The sequence below is a fragment of the Gorilla gorilla genome, chromosome 5 (genome assembly GCF_029281585.2).
Source record: "Gorilla gorilla gorilla isolate KB3781 chromosome 5, NHGRI_mGorGor1-v2.1_pri, whole genome shotgun sequence".
In the NCBI taxonomy this organism is placed as follows: Eukaryota; Metazoa; Chordata; class Mammalia; order Primates; family Hominidae; genus Gorilla; species Gorilla gorilla.
Genome location: NC_073229.2, coordinates 94952162 through 94973708, shown reverse-complemented (window position 1 = coordinate 94973708; position 21547 = coordinate 94952162). Strand labels below are relative to the sequence as shown.

Genomic DNA, 21547 nt, shown 5'->3' with positions numbered 1-21547 from the left:
AATTTCATTCACAGTAGTGTCAGAAATAATAAAATGCTTAGTAATAAAGTATGACTTACACAGGAAACTATAAAATATCACTGAAATGAAGAACTAAATAAGTGGAAAGATATGTTCATGGATTAGAAGAGTTAATATTGTTATGGATCAGAAGACTTAATATTGCTAAAATGGCAATATTCCCCCAAATTAATCTACAGATTCAATGCAATCTTTATCAAAATTCTGGCTGCCCTTTTTGTAAAAATTGACAAGGTATGTGTTTCTAAAATTGATATGGAAAGTGATGAACTCAGAAAGAAGTTAGGGGATTTATACTTCCCAATTTGAAAACTCATAAAACTACAATAATGCCTTCACCAGAAGGAGCGACATGCGCCTTGTAGTCCCAGCTACTCAGGAGGCTGAGGCAGGAGCATCCCTCGAGCCCAGGAGTTTGAGACCAGCCTGGACAACATAGGAAGACCCTGTCTCAACTTAAAGAAAGCAAACTACAGTAATACAGTGTGGTACTGACATAAGGATAGCCATATAGATTAATGAAATAGAACTGACAGTGCAGAAATAAATCATTTATGGTCAGTTGATATTTGCCAAAGGTTCTAAGACAGTTCAATGGGAAAAAAAAGTCTTCTCAAAAATTGGTTCCCAGAGTTATGAATATGCTAAAACCCCACTTAATCATACCGTATAAAAGGACAAGTTTTAATATATGTGAATTATATCTCAGTAAGGAGGGGTGGTGGGCAGGAAAGGTGGAAACACACAACATTCCAAAAGGCAGTGTATGCTTTGCTGGGAAGAGGTATGAAAGGAGAGTTGGCCAGCTCAGAATTAGAGGAGGTCCCACACATATCTTTCTTCCTCCAGCAAGTTCCATGACTGCACTGTGTGTATATACTTTTTAATATGAAAGTTGAAATCTCTTTTTCTTATTGTTTAACGTGGGGGGGAAAGAGAGGCTTTTGAAATTACCTGATAGCTATTGGTAACACTAAACATGTGTCAAGAGCCCAATACTCTAGGACAACTACCCAGAGTGATTATTACACAGAAAAAGCTGTTAGTATCTTTCTTGTGGCCAAACTATAAAAGTCTTGTTGCCAAAAGTCATCGTTTAGAAACTGGAACTAGTTCTTATTTGTAACAGCCTTGCTGAGATTAGATGATGTATAGTTGGAGAAAAGAGAATGTGGCAGTGGGATGAGCCTATGGAGGTGAGGCTAAATTGATACTTACACAATAGAAGAACTGAGAAGCACTATTGATACTGTTAACTGTGGCTGAAGGAAGAAGAGGAGGCTTGCTGTACTTCTTCCTTTCCAATATTTCTGCCTTTTTTGTGGGGGTGGGAGCCTTATTTAAATGGCCAGGATCTCCAGGACTTTGTTGAATAAAAGTCAAGAGCAGCCATCCTTGCCTCATTCCAATCTTCAGGGATTTAACACTCAGTCTTTCACCCTTAAGTATAATGTTGGCATTAGGTATTTTTGTAGATGCCCTTATTAAGTTGAGAAAGTTCACTTCTAGTCTTAGTTTGCTGAGAGGCTTTTATTTCTTCTCTTCATTATGACTAGATGTTAGATTTTGTCAAAGCATTTTCTCCAGCTATTGTGATAGTCAGATTTTTTTTTTTTTAGTCTGCTAATATGGTGAATTACATTGATTGATTTTGAAATTTTAAACCAACATTGCAATCTGGAGATAATCCTCAAGTGGTCATGATTTATTGTCTTTTTATTGTTGAATTTGATTTGCTAAAATTTTGAGAATTTTTCTGTGATCATGAGGATTATTAGTCTGTAGTTTTCTTGTAATGTTTTTGTCTGGTTTTGGTATCAGGGCAATGCTGGTCTTACAGAATAACTTGAGAAAGATTTCCTTCTTTTCTATTTTCTAGAAAAATTCATGTAGAAATTGCTGTCATTTCTTCCTTAAATGCTTGGTAGAATTTACCAGTGAAACTCTCTGGTCCTGGAGGGTTGTGTGTATGTGTGTGGAAGATTTTAATTATAAACTTAATTTGTTTGATACAGGGCTATTTCACATTATCTGTTTCTTCATGAGGGAGGCTTGTAGCTTGTCTTTCAAGGAATTTTTCTATTTTGATCTAAGTTGTCAAATTTACTATCATAAAAAGTTGCTTATAATAGCCCCATATTATCATTTTAAGGTTTGTAGAACCTATCTCTTTCATTTCTGAGGCTGGTAATTTATATCTTCTCTTTTTCCTGATAAGCATGGGTAGAGTTTATCAATTTTATTAACTTTTTTTTCCTAAATGACTAGGTTTTTATTTCACTTATCTTCTCAGTTGTTTTCTATTTCTACTTTAGTCGTTTCTGCTCTTATATCTATTAGTATAGTCCTTTTCTCCATTTACTTTGGGCTTCATTTGCTTTCTTTTTCTAATTTATAAAGGTAGGAGCTTAGGTTATTGAATTCAGACCTTTCTTATCCAGTAAGTGCTTAATGTTTTCTAAAAACTAATTTCCCATCTAAACACTCCTTTAGATGTATCCTACACATTTTCATATGTCTTGTTTTCATTTTCATTCAGTTAACCACTTTATCATTTCCCTTTTGATTTCTTCTTTGGTTTGTATTTTGCTTAGAATTATATTGTTTAGTTTCCAAATATTTGGGATATTTTCCAGATATCTTTGTATTACTGATACCTATTTTAATTCCACTGTAGTCAGAAAACATATTTTGTACAATTTAAATTATTTTAAATGTATTGAGACAGATTTATGGCCCAGACTATGGTCTATCGTGATAATGTTCCATGTGTACTTTAAAAGATTGTATTCTGCTCTTGTTGGGTGGAGTGTTCTATAAATGTCATTTAGGTGTAGTTGAAAATGTTATTTAAGTCTTACATATCTTTCCTGAGTTTTCAAGTTTGTAAATTTTTCAATTGTCATTTCTTCAAATTTTTTTCCCTGTCTGCCTCATTCATTCACCTTTGACTCTGTTCCTGTGACTCTGTACAGTGTGTGTGTGTTGGTGTTGCCTTTTCTGTTTCGTTTTGGTAGTTTCTATCATTATGTGTTCGAGTTTACTCAGCTTTCATTCTGCAGTGTCTCCTCTGCTGCTAATCCCATCCAATGTATTTTTCATCTCAGACACTGTATTTTTCATCACTGAGGTGACTTGGGCATCAGGCATTTTGAATTTTATGTTGCTGGATACTGGATGAGAGAGACATATATGTATACACACAACCATACATAAAAACACACATATATGTAATGTTATACTATATTATAAATACATATGTATTCTTGAGCTTTGTACTGGGACACAACTGAGTTAACTTGGAAACATTTTGATCCTTTCCAGGCTTGCTTTTGAAGTTTGTTAGGCAAAACCATCTCAGCCTCTAGTTTAGGGCTAATCAATTTGACCTTACAACAGGCACGATAACCTTCCAAGTTCTCCTCCAGGTGCTCTAGCTGTTACTAGGTAGCTCCACTCTGGCTACTGAGAATGGGAACTAGTCCCCTCCAGTAATTGATTCACCTGCTTCTTGCCAGTGGTTCTGTACCTGGCCTGAGGTAGTTGTGTGAGCATTTGCTCTTCATACTCAGTTGAAGACTTGAGGAGAGCTGTCTACAGATCAGCAGAGTTCTTCCCTCTCTAGTACTCCACCCTGCATATCCTAGTTGTCTTGGCCTCCTCAAATTCTCAGTTGTTTCCTCAATTCAAGGGGACTGCAGAGCTTTCCGGGTTCCCCTCCCTGTGGTGTAGCCTGAAAACATCCTTCAGGCAGGAAGCTGGGGCAGTTGTAGGGGTCACATTTCTCTTTTCTCAGAGATCTCTGTCTCATGTGCCTCTTTTCCAATGTCTGGAAACTTTTTTCAATCATTTTGTCTGCCTTTTCGTTATTTAAAACAAGTGAGGAAAAACCAGTCCCTATTGCAATTTTGTCCAGAAATGGAAATAGCTTGTTGGACTTTTAAAGTCTTACAAATTTTCTACTCAGTAATCAGTAAGCATATATGGAGGTAGGCCCTATCCCTCTGCCTGAGAGGGAATAGTTATTCCTGAGTATCCATAGGGAACTGGTTTCAGGACTGCTACTCATACCAAAATCCATGGACGCTCAAGTCCCTGATATAGTGTTTACGTATAACCTAGGCAGATCCTCCTGTATACTTTAAATCATCTCTAGATTACTTACCTAATACAATGCAAATGCCATGCAAATGGTTGTTATACTATATAGCTTTAAAACTTGTATTATTTTGACTGGGTGCTGTAGCTCACGCCTGTAATCCCAGCACTTTAGGAGGCCGAGGGGGGGGCAGATAACTTGAAGTCAGGAGTTCAAGACCAGCCTGGCCAACATAGTGAAACCCCGTCTCTACTAAAAATACAAAATTAGCCAGGCCCACGTCTGTAGTCCCAGCTACTCGGGAGGCTGAGGCAGGAGAATCACTTGAACCCAGGAGGCAGAGGTTGCAGTGAGCCGAGATTGTGCCACTGCACTCCAGCCTGGGCAAAAAGAGTGAAACTCTGTCTCCAAAAACAAAAAAACCCTATTATTTCTTGTTGTATTGTCATTTTTTTGTTTTATTTTCAGATATTTTTAATCTGAGGTTAGTTGAATCTGCAGATGCAGAATCTGCAGATACAGAGGGTGAGGGTGACTGTGTATCCTCCCCACCTAGCTCTGCTGAAGAAGTCAGGAAATCCTGCCTTCTCAGTGAACAATCATTTTTATTTGCATTTTTTTTTTTTACTCAGCTGACCAGGGCAGAAAATCCTACTCCCACGATTTTCGTAAGCATCTCCAAAGTAACCAACATCTTTAAAGATAACGAATTTCACTAAAAAAGGAAAGATATAATACTTGAAGTATAAATACTTGGAATTACCCAAGAAAACATCTTAGGTTGGAAATCAGTGGTTTAGGATTCCCTTTACTGTGATTTCAGAGGGGAGAACTGTTTAAGTCTGCCCCCAGCTTCACAGCGGGTCAGATTCCCCAAAAGTCACCCAGGGGTTGACCTAGTTAACATGCAGTCTCTCCTGCCAGCTGTGACCTGCTTCCTTTCAAGAGATCACTGAGCAAAGGAAATTGCGTTAGCTGATTGCGGGGCATCTGAATTGTGCTCCTCCACCCCTTTGTATTAGAGAATAGAAAAACACTTGGGTACTGTGGAGAGCCACACGCTAACATGTCTCCAGGGTGCTGGCCTTTCAGATGCGCACCATTCTCTAGTGACACCAGGAAAGGAGACCTTGCTGCAAAATGATGTATAGCTTCACAACTGGCTGTTAACTTTACGTAAATTGTACATTTTGCCGTGTCGTTCTGTGTGAAGCGCTGGAAGGATATTCCTGTGCTAAGGAAAGCAACGAAATAATCTGAATCCTTCAGTGGTCGTGATGGTTAATGTGTTAAAGTCTTAGGGGAAAATGAAGGAAATCAGATCCAGGTGGCTCCATATCATTTCCAGAAATCACCTCTGCACAATTTGGATCCCATGTTTTTGAGAGAATGGGGAAATACAACCAGTAGCCTGAAGCCATGTGAAGAATGTTTCAGGAGTTTCAGTATCACTGAGAAGGGTAGGATTTCATCTGAATTTAAAAAAAAAAAAAAAAAAGGATAAAGCTTATTTATAAGCATGTGGGAAAAAGCAAGAAATCTTTTAACACTAAAATCTGATCTGACCTGTTGGAAAGGACACTACGTATCAATTTGAACCTCTGGCTTTTGTTGAGGTGTCTGGTGGTTGTCCTAGTTGTGTCTAAGGCAGGCTGTGGACTTGTTACCAGAGTTGCTATCACATGTAGGTGTCCTGGCTTTGCTACCTGGAACTTTCCCAAACCTTTTAAATCTGTCAACCAGTATTCTTCCAGCCATAAATGGTGGCTGGCATCACCTGCCCCTCATGATCACACTGACAATGGTATTTTTATTTATATATTGTAGTATCTTTTGAACAGTGCTTTGCAGTCAGTGAAGTCTTTCCATACCTCAATTTTTCATCAAACATTGAGTTGAAGTGTTACACTTCTCTCGCAAATAAAGAAATGGGGAAGTTAGAAAATCAAGAAAGGTTAAATGAGTTGGCCAGTGTCCCAGGGGCAGGGACCTAGGCAAAAACAAAAGGCTTCTAATTCCAAATCCACTATTCTCTGCTAAAATGTGCCACCTCCCTCCCTTTAGGGTTGGTGGAGGTATCGATACTGGGGCTAGTCCTACAGCTAATGCTTTATGATTCTTTGTTCTGCTTCACTCAGCACCTGCTGTACCATGTTATGTTTGTAAGTGGCTTAGTGTTAACTTTTCTCCAAAAGGCAGCAGGGTCTGGAACAGGAGACTGGCCCAGTCTGGCATCTGGAGAGGATGGTGGTTGTGGTGTTCTCACAGCTCCTCCATTACCACCTGGTATCATTTAGTATTACTTTGCAAACTGAATCATAAATCAACTCATTTAATGTAGAGAAGGGCAAAAGTTGCTGAGAAATGTTTTGTGGGTTGGTGCTTGGAGCTTCAACTCTGGGAGGGTGCCTGACTTGACAGTATCACCTTAGTCACTAAGGAAAAAGAGATCCAGGGCTTCAGACCTTCAAAACAATTATTACTTGCTGAGATGGCAAAAACAATTGTAGAGTGCTTCAATGGCTGAGCTTTAAACAGTTTGTTAAACTACAGATTAAATACGAATGATTCTTTTTTCTTTGAGACAGGGCCTCATTCTGTTGCCTAGGCTGGAGTTGCAGTGGCACAGTCATAGCTCACTGCAGTCACAACCTCAGGCTCAGGCAATCCTCCCACCTCAGCCTCCTAAGTAGCTGGGACTATAGGCACGCACCACGTGCCACAACACCCAGCTAATTTTTGTATTTTTTGTAGAGACAGGGTCTCATTATGCTGCCCAGGCTGGTCTTGAACTCCTGGGCTCAAGAGATCCTTCTGCCTTGGCCTCCCAAAGTGCTGAGATTACAGATGTGAGACACTGTGCCCAGCCAGTAATGATTTTTCGTATGACCAAACCATTGAAGAAAATTTACACTTATTTTTGGTAAATGAAATACCAAAAAAAACTTTATCAGATGATGGCCTGATGTCTCCTGCACTGATTTCTGCCCCACATACCCTTTTTAGATTGAACCAAATTAGAAATATAAACCAGATGATTAAAAATTAGGTATGATTCATTTTCCAGCTAATCGGCTTTACTTCTGTTGCTCCCTCTTCTAAATGCAAAATGAATCCAAGCAGTGCTGGATTTAAGGAAGCATACATAATTAATATTACAGGGCAGGCAGGAGAGCTGGGCATGTGGTCTCATACCCCACGTGTAGTTAGGTAAGCATGTATGTTTTTCAGCTGCATTTATTTCTTAGTTATTCCTAGTGGCAAATGTGGGGGGTTGATGATCACTGTGAAACAGCAGCTTATAAAATTCACCCTTTATTATCAACAGACTAAACTTCCTATTTTGCGTAGATGCTCCTGTGCACACCTTTATTTTACACGGAATGTAAAATATTGTAATGACTGATTTTCCTTTGAGACTGTAATACAGGTAATGTTCCTATTCAACTTTGTAAACCAAGACCTGACACACAGTAGGTATTTTAAAAACTGTTTTGATGTGACCAAAATTATACAGAAAAAAAGAGAAGTACACCAGGATTTTAAAGTCTCTCTTTTTTTTTTATTTTTCACAAAGGATTTGCTGTAAGTCTTCAAGTCATTTTGTCCAATCCAAAAGCTGTATTTAAGCGTCGTGGATCCCAGCCAGGGATGCAAGAATCTGACTTTCTCAAACAGATAACAACAGTCGAAGAACTGGAACCGAAAGCAAATAACTGCACTAAGGTATTCATTACACTTGTGCTGCCCGACCTCGAGTGTCAGCATGAAGAGTGCGCTACCCAAGCTATTTCCTTCCCCTTCAGGTTCTCGTGTGGCACACTCGGACAGAGAAGGTTAATCTAGCCAACGAGCCAAAGTACCACCTGGACACAGTGAAAATTGAGGTATAAATTGAAGCAGCAACTGGTGCAGTTTGTCCAGCCAGTGGATCCATATGGAAGAGGATGTTTGGAGTTTAGGCTACAGAGCATTCAGGTATTGTTTGTTTTACTTCAGTACAGCAGCCTTTCTTGTCATCTGATGGACATCTGTTTAAATGGAGCTTGTCAGTTAACATAAGCTAATTGGATGGTTGGTACAAAATGTATGTTTTGTCTTCATTTGTTCTGCATGTTTTCTCTACAACAACTAAATTGGAAGATTTTTTGTACAGTGCCGATACTGCAAGATACCACTCTGAGTATATTATATATTTTTTCTTTTTCTCCAATTTGCCCTTATAATTGGTAGACTTGAACAGGTTGGTAGACTTGAACAGGTTTTTAAAACAGACAAGTATTTTGTCAGCTAAACGTTCCTGATGATTCCTGACTTTGCAATACTAAGTAATTTCTGGAAGGTTAGTGGCAGTATACATCATAGGAAATAAAAACCCACAAATGAAAAGGTCTATGGAGTCATGTTTAATATAGGGAAATAACATTTTGTCAATACTAGGCACCATAAAATGTAAACACAATTACTGTCATAAACCTGGATATACCTTCAAGGATTGAAGATTGAAAGTGGCTTTGTTTTAGTTACCCTGTTTGCATATAGTGCAGAAAAAGGTCTTCATGTTAGCACTATGTACATTAAGAAGAGATCCAAATTACAAGAGAGGCAGATAAAATTTGAATTCTTTAAGCATTCATTAAACGAAGTTTTGGAGTAACATCCAGGTTTATCTTCCTTTCACTAACCACGTTCCCTGTTAAGCACATCATAACAACAGCACAGTGAAGTGAATGATGAAATAAAAGCATTTTGATACACTAGAAAACAGTGCTCAGTGAGACATTTACATTCTATTTATATGATTAAACATTTGATCATACAGTACCTTCCTACAGGATTACTGGCTAATTTTGGGGTGGGGTTTATACTATTAGAGGTATTACTAACATGATAACTACTTCCCTTATATGCAAACATTAGAGCTATAATTTTATTGAGAAGAAAACTGATTTTGCAGCAAGTTGAGCAGCTTCTCAAATAATGCAGTACATGAAATCATGGGAAATAACATGAAATCATGGGAAATATGAGCAAAGCTGCCCTTGACATAAAATGGTTTATCAACCTGCTTTTCACCACATCAAATTGAATCAGTACAGACCAACACGGTCAATCAGATCATTCTTAATATGAACAAATGGGTAAAAAGAAAAAAAATATGCCTATGAATAAACAGGGGAACTAGATGCGTTTCAGCAAGGAATGTCAGGTGGTAGTTCTGGATGAAACTTGTATTGCAGTTTTCATTTCCACAGTTGTGTGCTGAGAGTCTGACCCGATGAGCTTCCAGACCATCCTGCTGTTGTGCTGGGGGGCTGGCCAAAACCTGCAGTAGGGGTTGCACTACTGATACTCATGCCAGCCATCTGCTGATTCATCTGTGAAACATATAAAAGGCTTAGTTCAAGAGGCTTACTTCACTTTTAATTCTTGTTTCTTTAGCCACACAGTTGGTCATTTTTTCATTAATGTGACCACTAGTCCAAGCACTGGAATAAAAACAGAGTACCATACAAATATTTCTTAAAGCAAATAGCTACTTTGTTCCCTTCTTAATCTACTTTCTAGATACAGTTTCCCCAAAGATTACCCACAACTTAAAAAAAACTACCAAAGCGATCTTGGGATTTTAATGAGTCCGCTACTCTAACTTTCACCTACACTAGGATATTGTGCTTTAACTACTAAGGAGTAAGAAAATTTTAGGAAGTAAAATAGTCTAAAATTATCCTATAAACTTTGTATGATAGATATTATTCTCTATTAATTAAAATCTTATATACTTCCATATTATTCTCCATTAATTAAAATCTTATATACTTCCTAAATATTTTTAAAATGGTCATAAAGCATTTATTTCTCTCGCTGATCTAACAACATAAACATCTAAAATTTATTTTCATTGTATGCAATAAAGTATAAGATTACATGTATTTTTCTTCAAGACTGGAGTCAAATATATATATAAGCATCTTAACCCTGTGATTCTCTTACTTCCAAAATTGGTGATAAGAGAAGGAAAGGCAAGATTTACCATATAGTGAGTGGGTTTAAAACTTACACTCAGAGTTAGACTGTGTTCTTAATTTAATACATTTGACTTATTTACAGTTTCAAAGACACTAACATAAACTACATCACTAATCAGGCATAAGTGTCTGAAGAAGCAGATCACATCTTCATACCTACTAAAGGACATTTTAACCACCTTGTCGTTGGCCAGTAGACCGCACTGATGGAGTGCTGGAGAACAGCATCACCCTTCTGCATTATCTGGAAGTAAGAGCCAGTATTAACTCCTTCCTGGTTCATCTAGCACCTTAACCTGAGCTGGGTGTGCTTCAGCATGTTGACCATGTGACTGACACTTAGCACATACAATTTTTTAGATTCCCAGCGGGTAGAGACCAATGTTTTACCTATATTCTTGTAAATGGTGGTAGCAAAATTAACTGGGATATATAGTGATTGTGCTAATGTTAGAAATCACTCTAGACTATTCCCTGAATGCTCTAAAGGTAAAACAAGTGACCAAACAGAAACCAAGATTGCCAAAATGCTGGAGGAACATCAATGGGAAGTGTAAAAGGAAGAAGAGTGGGAGCATGAACCTCTCTAAGAGCCTTTGTCTATGCAGCTAGAGAAAAGTCAGAACACAGCACCTGAAATAGAAATGTTCTATCTCAGCTCTAACTTAGGTAGAAATAGGATTTTATAATATGAGGGGATGTCTGGTTCACACCTTATGGGAATTGAGTCTTTTTGTACTCTTTTTAAACATAAAAGTCATTATAGGGTATGTAAAAAGAAAATGCAACTTTACAAAAGTTTTTGAACAAAAAGAATTTTTACAGAGCCATGGGGCAGTAATCATCCGACCTGAAAAATAGCCTTAGATCCCTCATAAAATAGTGCTTTGAGAATATGAGGCTAGATTTTTATTTTCTAATAAAAGATCCTAAAATTATTAGTGAAGCTAAGTTGTCTAAGTGGACTGTAAAAATGTCCCACCAGCAAGCTGGATAAAGCTTAGTGCTAATCTCAGAGGTGACAGAGAGGGAGTCTCATGATGCCTGAGATAATTTCTGGCCATTAGTGGTGTTCACGTTACAGTTACATTACAATTTGAAATGAAAGACGTTTAACCTTTTTTTTACAGAATACTCTAAAATAGGGATAATAACACATCATTTGTCTATCTGATACAACTTCATAATATTTATAGATACTTTTGACCCTATAACATATTATCCCTATTGAATTCTTTCTGCCAGATCACTAGACTTAAAAAAAAAAAAATAAGATTTAGAAAATAAATCTGGTTTGATTTGGGAGAAGCTAGAAAGTAAATGACCCCTACCTGTGAGAGGCTCCACTGGGGCTGCTGAGCTTGCGGCAGGCCAAACTTACTCTGGGGTGCACCCATTTGTCCCACCATTCCTCCTTGGGGGCCAACAACATTCTGAGGAAGTGGCATCACACCAGTTTGTGCATTTCCCATAAACCCATTGGGCATGGGCATGCCCACCATCATGCTTGGACTCTGTCCCATCACATTTCCTATAAGGCCAGGAGCTGCAGGCACAGGCACGCCCATCGATGGAAAGCCCTGAAATGCAGCTGGTGCTTGTGAGGTAAATGGTATATTTGTGGGTCCCATAAATACACCTGCACCACAAAAAGAAAATGAATAAAGACAGAGCTATCACGTGTAGTTGCACTCACCTCTATACTATAATCATCACAGAAAAATTGCCTTTCTGAACTACTCACAGCAAACATTTTAATTCCAGTTTGGCTGCTCCTACTACTCAGACCAACCCACACCTAAACCCTGAGAGCTGGTTGTTTCTAGGATGCAGACAAATCAGTTATTAACCTGACTAAATTTAATTAAGAAATGTAAATCATATGCAACAGCCACACAAAATATCTTCCACTGTGAAGACCAAACTATGTAGCATGACATCATACACTGTTTCATTGCTGATTTGTACCACTGGTCCCCCAGTACGAAACAGGGAAGTGAGAGCTGACTATATCTCGCTTCAATAGGTGTAGTGGGCTGCCCAACAATTTTAGCTCACATGTGAAATGCAGCTCATTATTTTAAAGGAAATGGTGTGAAAGATTAAAACTCTGTAAACAATAAGCCTTATGCTAATATTTTGTTATGATTACAAAAAAATTCATAGATTTTTTTTAATCCATGTGGTAACTCAAGACTGTTTACCTGCAGAGAAAATACACTGTACGCAGTCATAAACTTCATGCAAATCGTTTCAATAATTCATCAAAGATAATCCATGTTCTATAAGCTTGTGAAACAACATTTAGTGATCTATGAACAGCTTGTTAATTCCAAATAAAGTTCTGTGAATCCTGTACATGCCTCTTAATTTTTTAATTCTAATGCTCATTCATTTCGGCTTCATAGTTGTATAAACTGCAACAACAAAAGCACTCACTACATGGAACAATAAAAGATATATAATTGATCTTATTATATAATTACAAAGGATGTACTTCTAGTAATGTCACTGAAAGCAGATATCAAAATTCATTACCAGGAGTACTTTGCTGTTGAATGGTTCCTGTGCCATACAGAGATAAGATGGAGTCTTTGGAAAGTTGTTTCTTTGCCACTTCTTCTGATTTTGTAGTTTGCTCAGTGAATAAATCTAGATCCCCAGATGTTACTGTAGACAGGATTGCAGCTGCTGGTGCAGAGGATGTCCCCTGAGACAAACACCAAAATAAGCTATCAAATTCTGCATAGTAAAGTGCATCTTATCCATTACTTAAAATCCAAATAAAGTTATAAAATTAGATAGGAATCAAACAATTGTAGAAGGTAAAATGGTGCCATTCAAGAGGATCACTTACAAGCCCATATAAAAACATCTACAATCAAGACAGTACTTCTTAATTTGAATCTGTTAATGTAGGTAGACTGAAGCATTTTCACAGTAAGTTGCATTTACTACCTAAGGTGACACCAAGTTTTTGCTCATCAAATCCTGGGGCTCAACAATAGTTAGAGATGAGAGGACCACCACTCCATAGCAACTACCGCTTCAAGAAACTGGTATCCTTTGGAATAAAGAACATTTCTACAACTACAACAGACTGTAAGAGGATTTGCAATGGCTACTTAAAAGGTTTTATCTTTTCAAAACCTGTATCATAGGATTTTTATACATCTAATCAGTTTTAACTACAATATTAGACTGCTTCTAATCTATCCAGAAATGAAGGTACAGCAAAACTTTGACCATCTATTGTCTGAACATATCCTGCCCTTCACTTTTGGACAAGGGGGCAAATGAACACAAATAAAAATAAACATGTAGATATTTAATATAAAACATTTTCACTTAATCTCATATCTTGCACACACTATTATACAATCACAACTGCTAACCTTAATCATCTCCGTAGTCATTAAACATTAAATCACATTCACATGTTATATGGACTTGTTTTGAATATGAAGAGAGTTTCAAAGAATTCTATGAAGACTCGTAAAAGCTGGCTGATCCTTCTCAAACTACAGAATAAGGTGAGTTGCAAGTGGAAATTAAATTCAAACATTTAATGTCCTCCTAGAACACCATGCAATAAGTTACCATCCAAACATTGTACTTATAAACTACACAGAACAGTATTTTGAATCTTATGACTAAGCAAGAATTGTAAGCGACAAAAAGCCGCTTAATTTTCCAAAAATTCAAATATGTAAGAAATTAGATATCATGGAATACTAAATATCACAATACCCCTGAATAAAATATATCTAAGCTACCAGTGAAGCAGCAGCAGATCATAGAGCTAAGAGCATGGGCTGGAGCCTGTCTGCCAGGACTAGAGCCTGCCCCCATGACTTTCTGTGGTACACTCAGACATGTTACTTTACTTCTCCTTTCAGTCTCTCTCCTATAAACTTGGGATAAGCTTAATGATCACAAAAGTGTTCTGCACAATGGTTGGATTAAGTACTTGGTGTTTATTGTTAATATTGTTTATAAAACAAAGCAACTACATCACTAAGTGATCTTTTTATCACACTTAGTATCTGTTCAACCTAAAAGTCTGCTGAAAGCCCTGGGGTCTATTCCCTGTGGATAAGAGACAACTATAAGAAAACCCAAAATGTTGGGAAGCTATGATTCCACTCTCATAGTACAGCAGCCTAATATTCACATACTGTAAACATCATAATATGAAACATCTACCTCAACAAGGACACAGTCTAAAAACAGCCAAACCAATCAGCAGGACTAGTAAGCACTCAAATGTCCGCTTACTTTCTGGTGCTCCATTCGCCAGCACTACGACCCCAGGATAAAAGGGAAACAACTTCTGCCTCTCATTTTACACTTCAGGAAGCTGCAGAGCATCTAATCGAAGGCTCTCTGGCCTTCTGGGACCCAAGGGCTTAACCAAGAAAAAACAGGACTTAGCCCTTGTGTATGTCTAGGTACTGTTGGTATATGTATATGTATATGTATATGTATATGTATATGTATATGTATATGTATATGTAAGAACAGGAAAGGGGTTTCTCCATGTCAACAATGAAGACTCTGGAACTGTTCCTCTCCAGCCCCCAAAACACAGGTACACTCCTGTCAGCTAAGTATTTCTAACTAACCCCTTTAAGAAAGACTAGACCCCAGACAGGTAAGGCAGATGGTAAAATCAATCTATTTCATATTCATAAGTTAGAAAATATTTTACTAGAATTTGTATATACTCAGAAAATAACACAAGGAGTGAAAGAATACAGGGTTCAGAAGAATTCAAAATCTTGGTGTCCACAACTAGTTTGAGCTCAACTTCACATATTAAAAACCCACCAAAATGACTAAATTACATGGTAGCCATATATGCATAGAATCTGTAGTTTCAGCACCATCCCCCATTTTCAAAGGCATTATTTTGAAAATATGTCTGGATTTTTTTTTTTTTTTCAGACGAAGTCTCACTCTTGTTCCCCAGGCTGGAGTGCAATCGCGTGATCTCCGCTCACTGCAACCTCCGCCTCCCGGGTTCAAGCAATTCTCCTGCCTCAGCCTCCCGAGTAACTGGGATTACAGGCGCACGCCACCACGCCCAGCTAATTTTTGTATTTTTAGGAGAGATGGGGTTTCACCATGTTGGCCAGGCTGGTGTTGAACTCCTGGCCTCAGGTGATCCACCCACCTCAGCCTCCCAGAGTGCTGGGATTACAGGCGTGAACCACCATGCCTGGCCAAATATGTCTGGATTTTAATCTCTACATGAAGTTTAGACGAAAGATACTACTGTTCACCAAATATTTTACAGGGCTCAACATAACTTGTACAATCTAACCAGTGCTCAACATAACAGTGTTCCAAAAGAAGTATTAGATATGATTTTAAAAATTAACCCTATGTCCTACCAGGTAATGCTCAGAATGCCTAAAGTCTGAAGGCCAGCTGCCACCCCTCTTAAAGCCAGAGGCTACACTCCTTGTCATGGCACTACTTGTGCTTAAGAATTAAACGAAGTCTGCATTGTTCTACTTGCTGCTTTAATACAGAACAGAACACGTGAAGTACACTGAAACCTCAGAGGTGGGATCTAACTCTCTTAAGCAGTTGCAAAGCAACTGTCAGACCCCAGTGACAGTGCTAAATAAGTCTAGCAGGTATAACAGCCGCACTACAATGCTAGACTAAAAATAAATGGCTTTTCACATTCTGATTGTCAAATATCCTAAATACTTCTTTCCAAAGACACAATATTAGACAATTTTGTCACATGTACACCTATGCCTGTACCAGTTTGTAAGGTAATTAATCTTAATTGAAATAACAGTAACAATATTCTCTTTTTTATGTGTGTTACAGGAGGGGAAGAAGGGGCAAAGCCATAAAATAAGCTATTTTGCTGAAAATAAACACTACTGCTGCAGACAATTTTGATAAAGATCCATTTAATTATTCCTAAGAAATCTACTTGTTCCATTCTAATGGTAACTATATAATGACTATCGTAATAACAATAAATATGTGCAACAGAAATATGTTCCTAGCCTTATAAGACATTGACTTTTTCTTATTAAAACTGTCTACCAGAACAATTCAGATTTGACTCAGTTTTTCTATGGAAAAGGAAATATTTTATCTCAAAAATTATGCTGCACAAACTGCTTGTTTATTTGTAAAGTATAAACTTAAGATAGAATCTTAATGTTGTATGCTTAAGAGTAATTTGTTTCCTGAAAGTTCATATAGTTCACATTACAAAAATTCCATGTAATGTTAAGAAGGCAATTCAAAATTTCTTCACCATTAATACTTTTATTAAAATATCCTGATCATTATTATTACTGTTCTAGATTTTTTTAAAATCACTTAAAAAAAAAGCAAGGTAGATTTTAAGGCTAACTTAAAACATAATTTACCTTCATTTTACCTTTATTTTAAAAAGACAGTACTAAATTTGCTAGAACTTCTGCAGTCAATATTTACAAACAGCCACAGTTTTAAAAGCTCTGAAGTAAGTGACCTTGTTGATCTCAGGAAAGTTGAGGTAGTCAGGGTTTTTCCACTTGTTCATTCTAAATACTGTTGTTTCCCTAAAGCAAGGGTTAGAACTTTAAAGACAGTGAATATTTTAGGTTTTGTGGGCTATACATTCTCTGTTGTTAATATTTAACTCTGCTTTTGTAGCAGGAAAGCAGCCACATACAGTACCTAAACCAGTGGGAGCGGCTGTGTGCCAATAAAACTTTATTTGCAAAAACAAGCTGCTGGCTTAGTTTGCTAAACTCTAGCCTAAAGAACAGGAGACTTTTAAATCAGTTACTGCTCAGAAACAATTCTTCCAAAATTGAAATTTTGAAACTTTTCAAAAAGGAAATAAGCAGCGACCATATAAAACCATATTCTTATCACATACCTGAGCTGGGGGCATGACAGTTGCAGGTAAGGGATTAGAAATCATCGGTCCAAAGATGTCCAGATCATCGTTCAGGGGTGGCACCGTTGTGTTCCCGTTGGTCACTGGTGCCACAGCAGGGCCATCTGAAAAGAATATAGATTCTCGTCTTAACGTAGAATATCTTAAATTACTTGAAACATGGCATTATTTTAAAAATTGATATATGGTTAAAAAAAAAGAACAGTTCAAAAGTTGGTAAAACATTTGTTCTCCTTCTACCTACCCCAGATCCCCTTTCCCAAAGAAACCATTTCCAGTTTTGTTGATTCCCCCAGAAATATTCTTTATCCACTGGTTTCTAGGTATATATCCAAACCTCCTTTTTAACCAATGGTATCATACTATTCACATTATTTTGCACCCTGATTTTTTTTAATAAGATCATAGATTTTTATGGTGCTTCCTATATGCCAGGCACTGTTCTGGGTACTTTATATGTATCAACTCATTTAATCCTCATAACCTTATGAGGTAAAAACTACTTTTGAGATAAGGGGCTAAGGTGGAATTTGATACCACACTCTTATTAATAATCCCTCTCCATAAATGTATGTGTGAGGGTGTGTGTGTTTTGGAGATAATATCATTTTTACCTACCATGGAAATAAGTTTTGATGATCTAAAACATCTGAAATGTTATGTTTTGAAGTCACAACATGGAAGAAAACTAGATAGAAAAAACAAAACACACACACACAATACTTAAACTGATTCTACAGGAAGCATCCATAAAACTCCAAAATAAGTCCTTTATTTATTCCAGCACAGCCACTTTTAGTGATGGCTGTACCAAGCCACTGCAATGTACAGGGAAAGGGACTCTGACAGAGCTTCCTACTTAAAAATTCAAATTAAAAAACAGTTTTTAAAACTGTAATTTCAAGAATTCAAACCCGGTTTATTTTATACCCCCTTTTCATGTTAGTGAACATTTATAAGGGCTGGGGACAGGAGATGAAGTGGAGTGCTGTGGGTCGAGCTTGCATGCGCAGCACTCCAGGACTGGAACATCTCACAAGGTTCAGTTTTCTGTAATCACAACCAAGTAACAGTTCAGAGCATCACGACTCCAGCCTCTTGAGAGTTATACCCTAATTAACCTTCTATCTTAACAATTTACAGTCTCATTTGATCTCTCTTTGGTAGACCATACTCTCATCAAAGGGAAATCTGTCATCTTTGAAAACCTTTTCAACAATGAATGGGGTATCTTGCATAAAGTAGATACTCAAATACTAACAAATTCAATGGAGGATCTACCATCTCATTCATATTTCCACCACAATCCACAGAAACTTAGAGAGTTCTTGTCTTTTTCCAAGTATAACTATAGAAATTGGTATCTTTTATTTCCCTGTTTAAGCTTCAATTACAAAGAATTATTAACACATAGTCACGATAAAATATTTTTTGCTATTTAATTTACAAAAAAGTGTGTAAAGCCCAAATTAGGTTAATCTGAAAGTTATTCAACTGCAAATTTTTCAAGTCATTTTCAGTGATATCACATTATCACAACCATTAAAAGAAATATATTGATATGTATTATACATGTTATATCTATATCAAGTACTATGGACAATTAAAAGGTGAAGCAATAAAACAATGTACACAGATTATAATTTACAATATATAGAATTTTAAACTGAGACAACTATCAAAGAATTAAGACTCATACATGAAAATACTTTTTTTCATTTCTAACCCTTTCAAATGGCAATATTCACTTTAAAGTTAGACCTCCTTAAAGCGCTACTTTGTTTTCCAGTTCATTCCATACCCCATTTACATGATGTATAGGTACATTATAAATATCAGCCAGAAATAAAGTGATATTTTAAAGAGACAAGGCATTCTAGGTTTAAAAACACAACTAAGGAATATCTTTTTTGTTTGTATCTACACTTCAGTAAAGAAAGTCCAATAATAATGACATATAAGCCAGTGGTGCTTTAACTCATGAGCTACAGAGTTAGAGATGGGCAAACATCATCATCAATTAGACATGTTTCATTCTATCACATGAATTGAGGAAGCACTTTATTAGCTGCAAATATAATTATATATATAAAATGTATATATATTTATATATGTACAAATTTTGTATGTTTATAAAATTTAAACTCAAATAGAAGCACATGTCCTCTAAAACCATGTAAACTGCAACCAAAATAAAAGGAAAAAAAACAGTGACAAGCTGAATATAAGCAACTATTTCCAGTTTTTCCGTTATAGTTGTTTTTACTTTATTAAGTAGTAGTTAACAAAATCAGACAAATTTATGGAAAAAAAATTAAACATGAGAAAATCCCGTTGATTTTTTGGCAAACTGAGAAAATACTATCAATTGCTTTTTACCACATCACATGTCAGTCTAGTTCACAGAACACCAGTGTGCCCAGGATGCATTTAGTGAGAATCACAAAGTTCATCCACTACAAACCAATGCTATGTCTTATTACTTTTATAAACTGTACAGCTTTCAGAAATTTTAAGTCTGTTCTACTTAGTACCTTAGACTCCTCTCAGAATATTTACTTATACTTTCAAATCTAAACCACATTTGGTATCTAGCAATACATTTTCTAATCCGTAAAACAACACACAGCATATTACTTGGTTTCTGAAGTCTTATTTTACCTTTAACCCCCTTTAGTATCACATATGTGACTAATAACTTGTCCAGTGTCACAGAGCAGGAGCAAAGTCTTAGATTGTAATCTTATTCAATGTTTACTGTAAAAGCAACACATTCTTGTAAAAGATTCAAACCATGCAAAAATGAAGAAACCAAAAGTACCCACCATAGATAGTGGTGACAGTTGTGCAGTGTGAATGTACTTAATGTCACTGATTATATATTGTAAAATATTTAAAATGGTAAATTTTATGTGTGTTTTACCACAAGTTTAAAAACAATGTATATAGGATCATACAAAAATAGTCTTCTTTATATAAAATTATGTATGTGTAGGTAGGGGATTTGCATTCTGTGATACTGCATGTGCCTATAATAATTTATTTATTCAATGTGTGACTCAAGAGAATTTAGGTAGTTTCCAGATTTTCACCATAAAAGCAGAACACTCCTCTATATAAAGTCTACACAGCTCATGTCCCTTCACTGCAACGTAACTTGAATTCTGTTTTTACCACTGCACTATAAACAAGTCCATATTCTCTTTCCATGTGTTTTTTTATTATTATTACTATATTAAAATTAGCCTCTTGAAATTTCTGGGCATTTCACACAAACAACAAAGTTGTGATCTCTCTGTAACCAGCCACCATGGTTATTGGAGCTGTCATGAAGTCAATTCACAAAGTAAGTCTGAGGAACTTCAGAATCCTTTTTAGAATGAGACAGAGGAAGCACCTGCTTAGGGACAGCAATCTTTGTGGCAAGGCTGACACTGTTTTCAATTCATTAAGGAAGACTTTTTCATACCCCCCAAAAACCTGAGGTAAGGAACTTTCTGCCAGGCCTCACCAAGATTTTTCTCTACAGAGCATCCTTGTGATGAGCATAGGTGATTGCTCTCTGCTTTCACCATCTGCAACATACCTGCCCCTCTTTTGTCTCTACTCCATCTTCTCCCCATGTGATCCCTTAACGGTGGGTTCTGGATTTCACAGCCATCAATTTTTCTAGTTACTATCAAAGCTATGCATTCACAGAATTGTTGAAAAAACAAATTCTTAACCTAAATGAAAACTTCTCAGCCTTGCAAAATTGGTAAACACAAGTTCCCAGTGGGTTTTCAATAGTTGCTAATTTTACTTAACAACATTTAGCTTGCTTAACACATTATTTAAAAGGGATTGCTTCAATTCATTTTGAAGGTCATTGTGTTTTTAATTTTCAGTGTTTAAAAAAGACAATTAAAGACTCGTTATCATTACCATCATTATAAACATCACACTCATCCTGGATGTTTTTAAAGAATGTTTACATGTTATCATTTTTGTCCTGATGCAAGATGAGAAAGGCATCTCCTCTATTATCTCCAGTTATACCAACTAGGACACAGAGCAATGAAAAGACTTCCTCAATGTCATTCACCTTTTTAAGCAGCAAAATTTGTACCAGAACAGAGTCTTCTCACATCTAGACTAGAGCTCTTTTCTTTAAACCACATTTCATCAAAAGCCATGTAATTTCAACTGTGCCTAATTATAAACAAATCAAAGTTCTGAAAATTAAAAAACAACTTTAAAATAGTTTATAATTATTTGTACTAAGTTTGAGAAGCAGTTACTTAAACAGTCTAAAAATCATTTGGTGCCACACTCGAAATTTTCCTCATCATGTCCCCACTCCACTATCCTGTACTGACACCAGTATCTTTTCAGTTTTTAGGGAGGGATTCAGGTGGATATGGTCATCAGTGAGCAAACTGGGCTCCTGGAAGCAACTGTGGGATATAATCAGGCCTTGGTCAACTAAGAATATTC

The 21547-nt window shown here is 36.7% G+C and overlaps 2 protein-coding genes across 7 annotated transcripts in view; one reads left to right on the top strand and one right to left on the bottom strand.

Annotated features, from left to right (window-relative positions):
* B3GAT2 (beta-1,3-glucuronyltransferase 2) overlaps positions 1-8279 on the top strand; it is a 95739-nt gene extending 87460 nt beyond the window's left edge. Inside the window, exons 3-4 of one of the 2 annotated variants that reach the window (XM_019029831.4) lie at positions 7698-7846; positions 7927-8279. In XM_019029831.4, the coding sequence (XP_018885376.1) occupies positions 7698-7846; positions 7927-8013 (236 nt within the window). In that variant the 3' untranslated portion in view covers positions 8014-8279. Of the gene's footprint in view, positions 1-7697 lie in introns of both variants that reach the window. The other variant, XM_019029830.4, reaches the window with a different exon arrangement.
* Positions 7661-21547, bottom strand: part of SMAP1 (small ArfGAP 1) — a 194587-nt gene continuing 180700 nt past the window's right edge. For 4 of the 5 annotated variants that reach the window (XM_004044271.5, XM_055391427.2, XM_055391428.2 and 1 more), the window contains 4 exons: positions 17051-17175; positions 12688-12859; positions 11481-11788; positions 7661-9498 (listed from right to left, as the gene is read on the bottom strand). In XM_004044271.5, the coding sequence (XP_004044319.1) occupies positions 9364-9498; positions 11481-11788; positions 12688-12859; positions 17051-17175 (740 nt within the window). In that variant the 3' untranslated portion in view covers positions 7661-9363. Of the gene's footprint in view, positions 9499-10007; positions 10394-11480; positions 11789-12687; positions 12860-17050; positions 17176-21547 lie in introns of those variants that run through there. The other variant, XM_055391429.2, reaches the window with a different exon arrangement.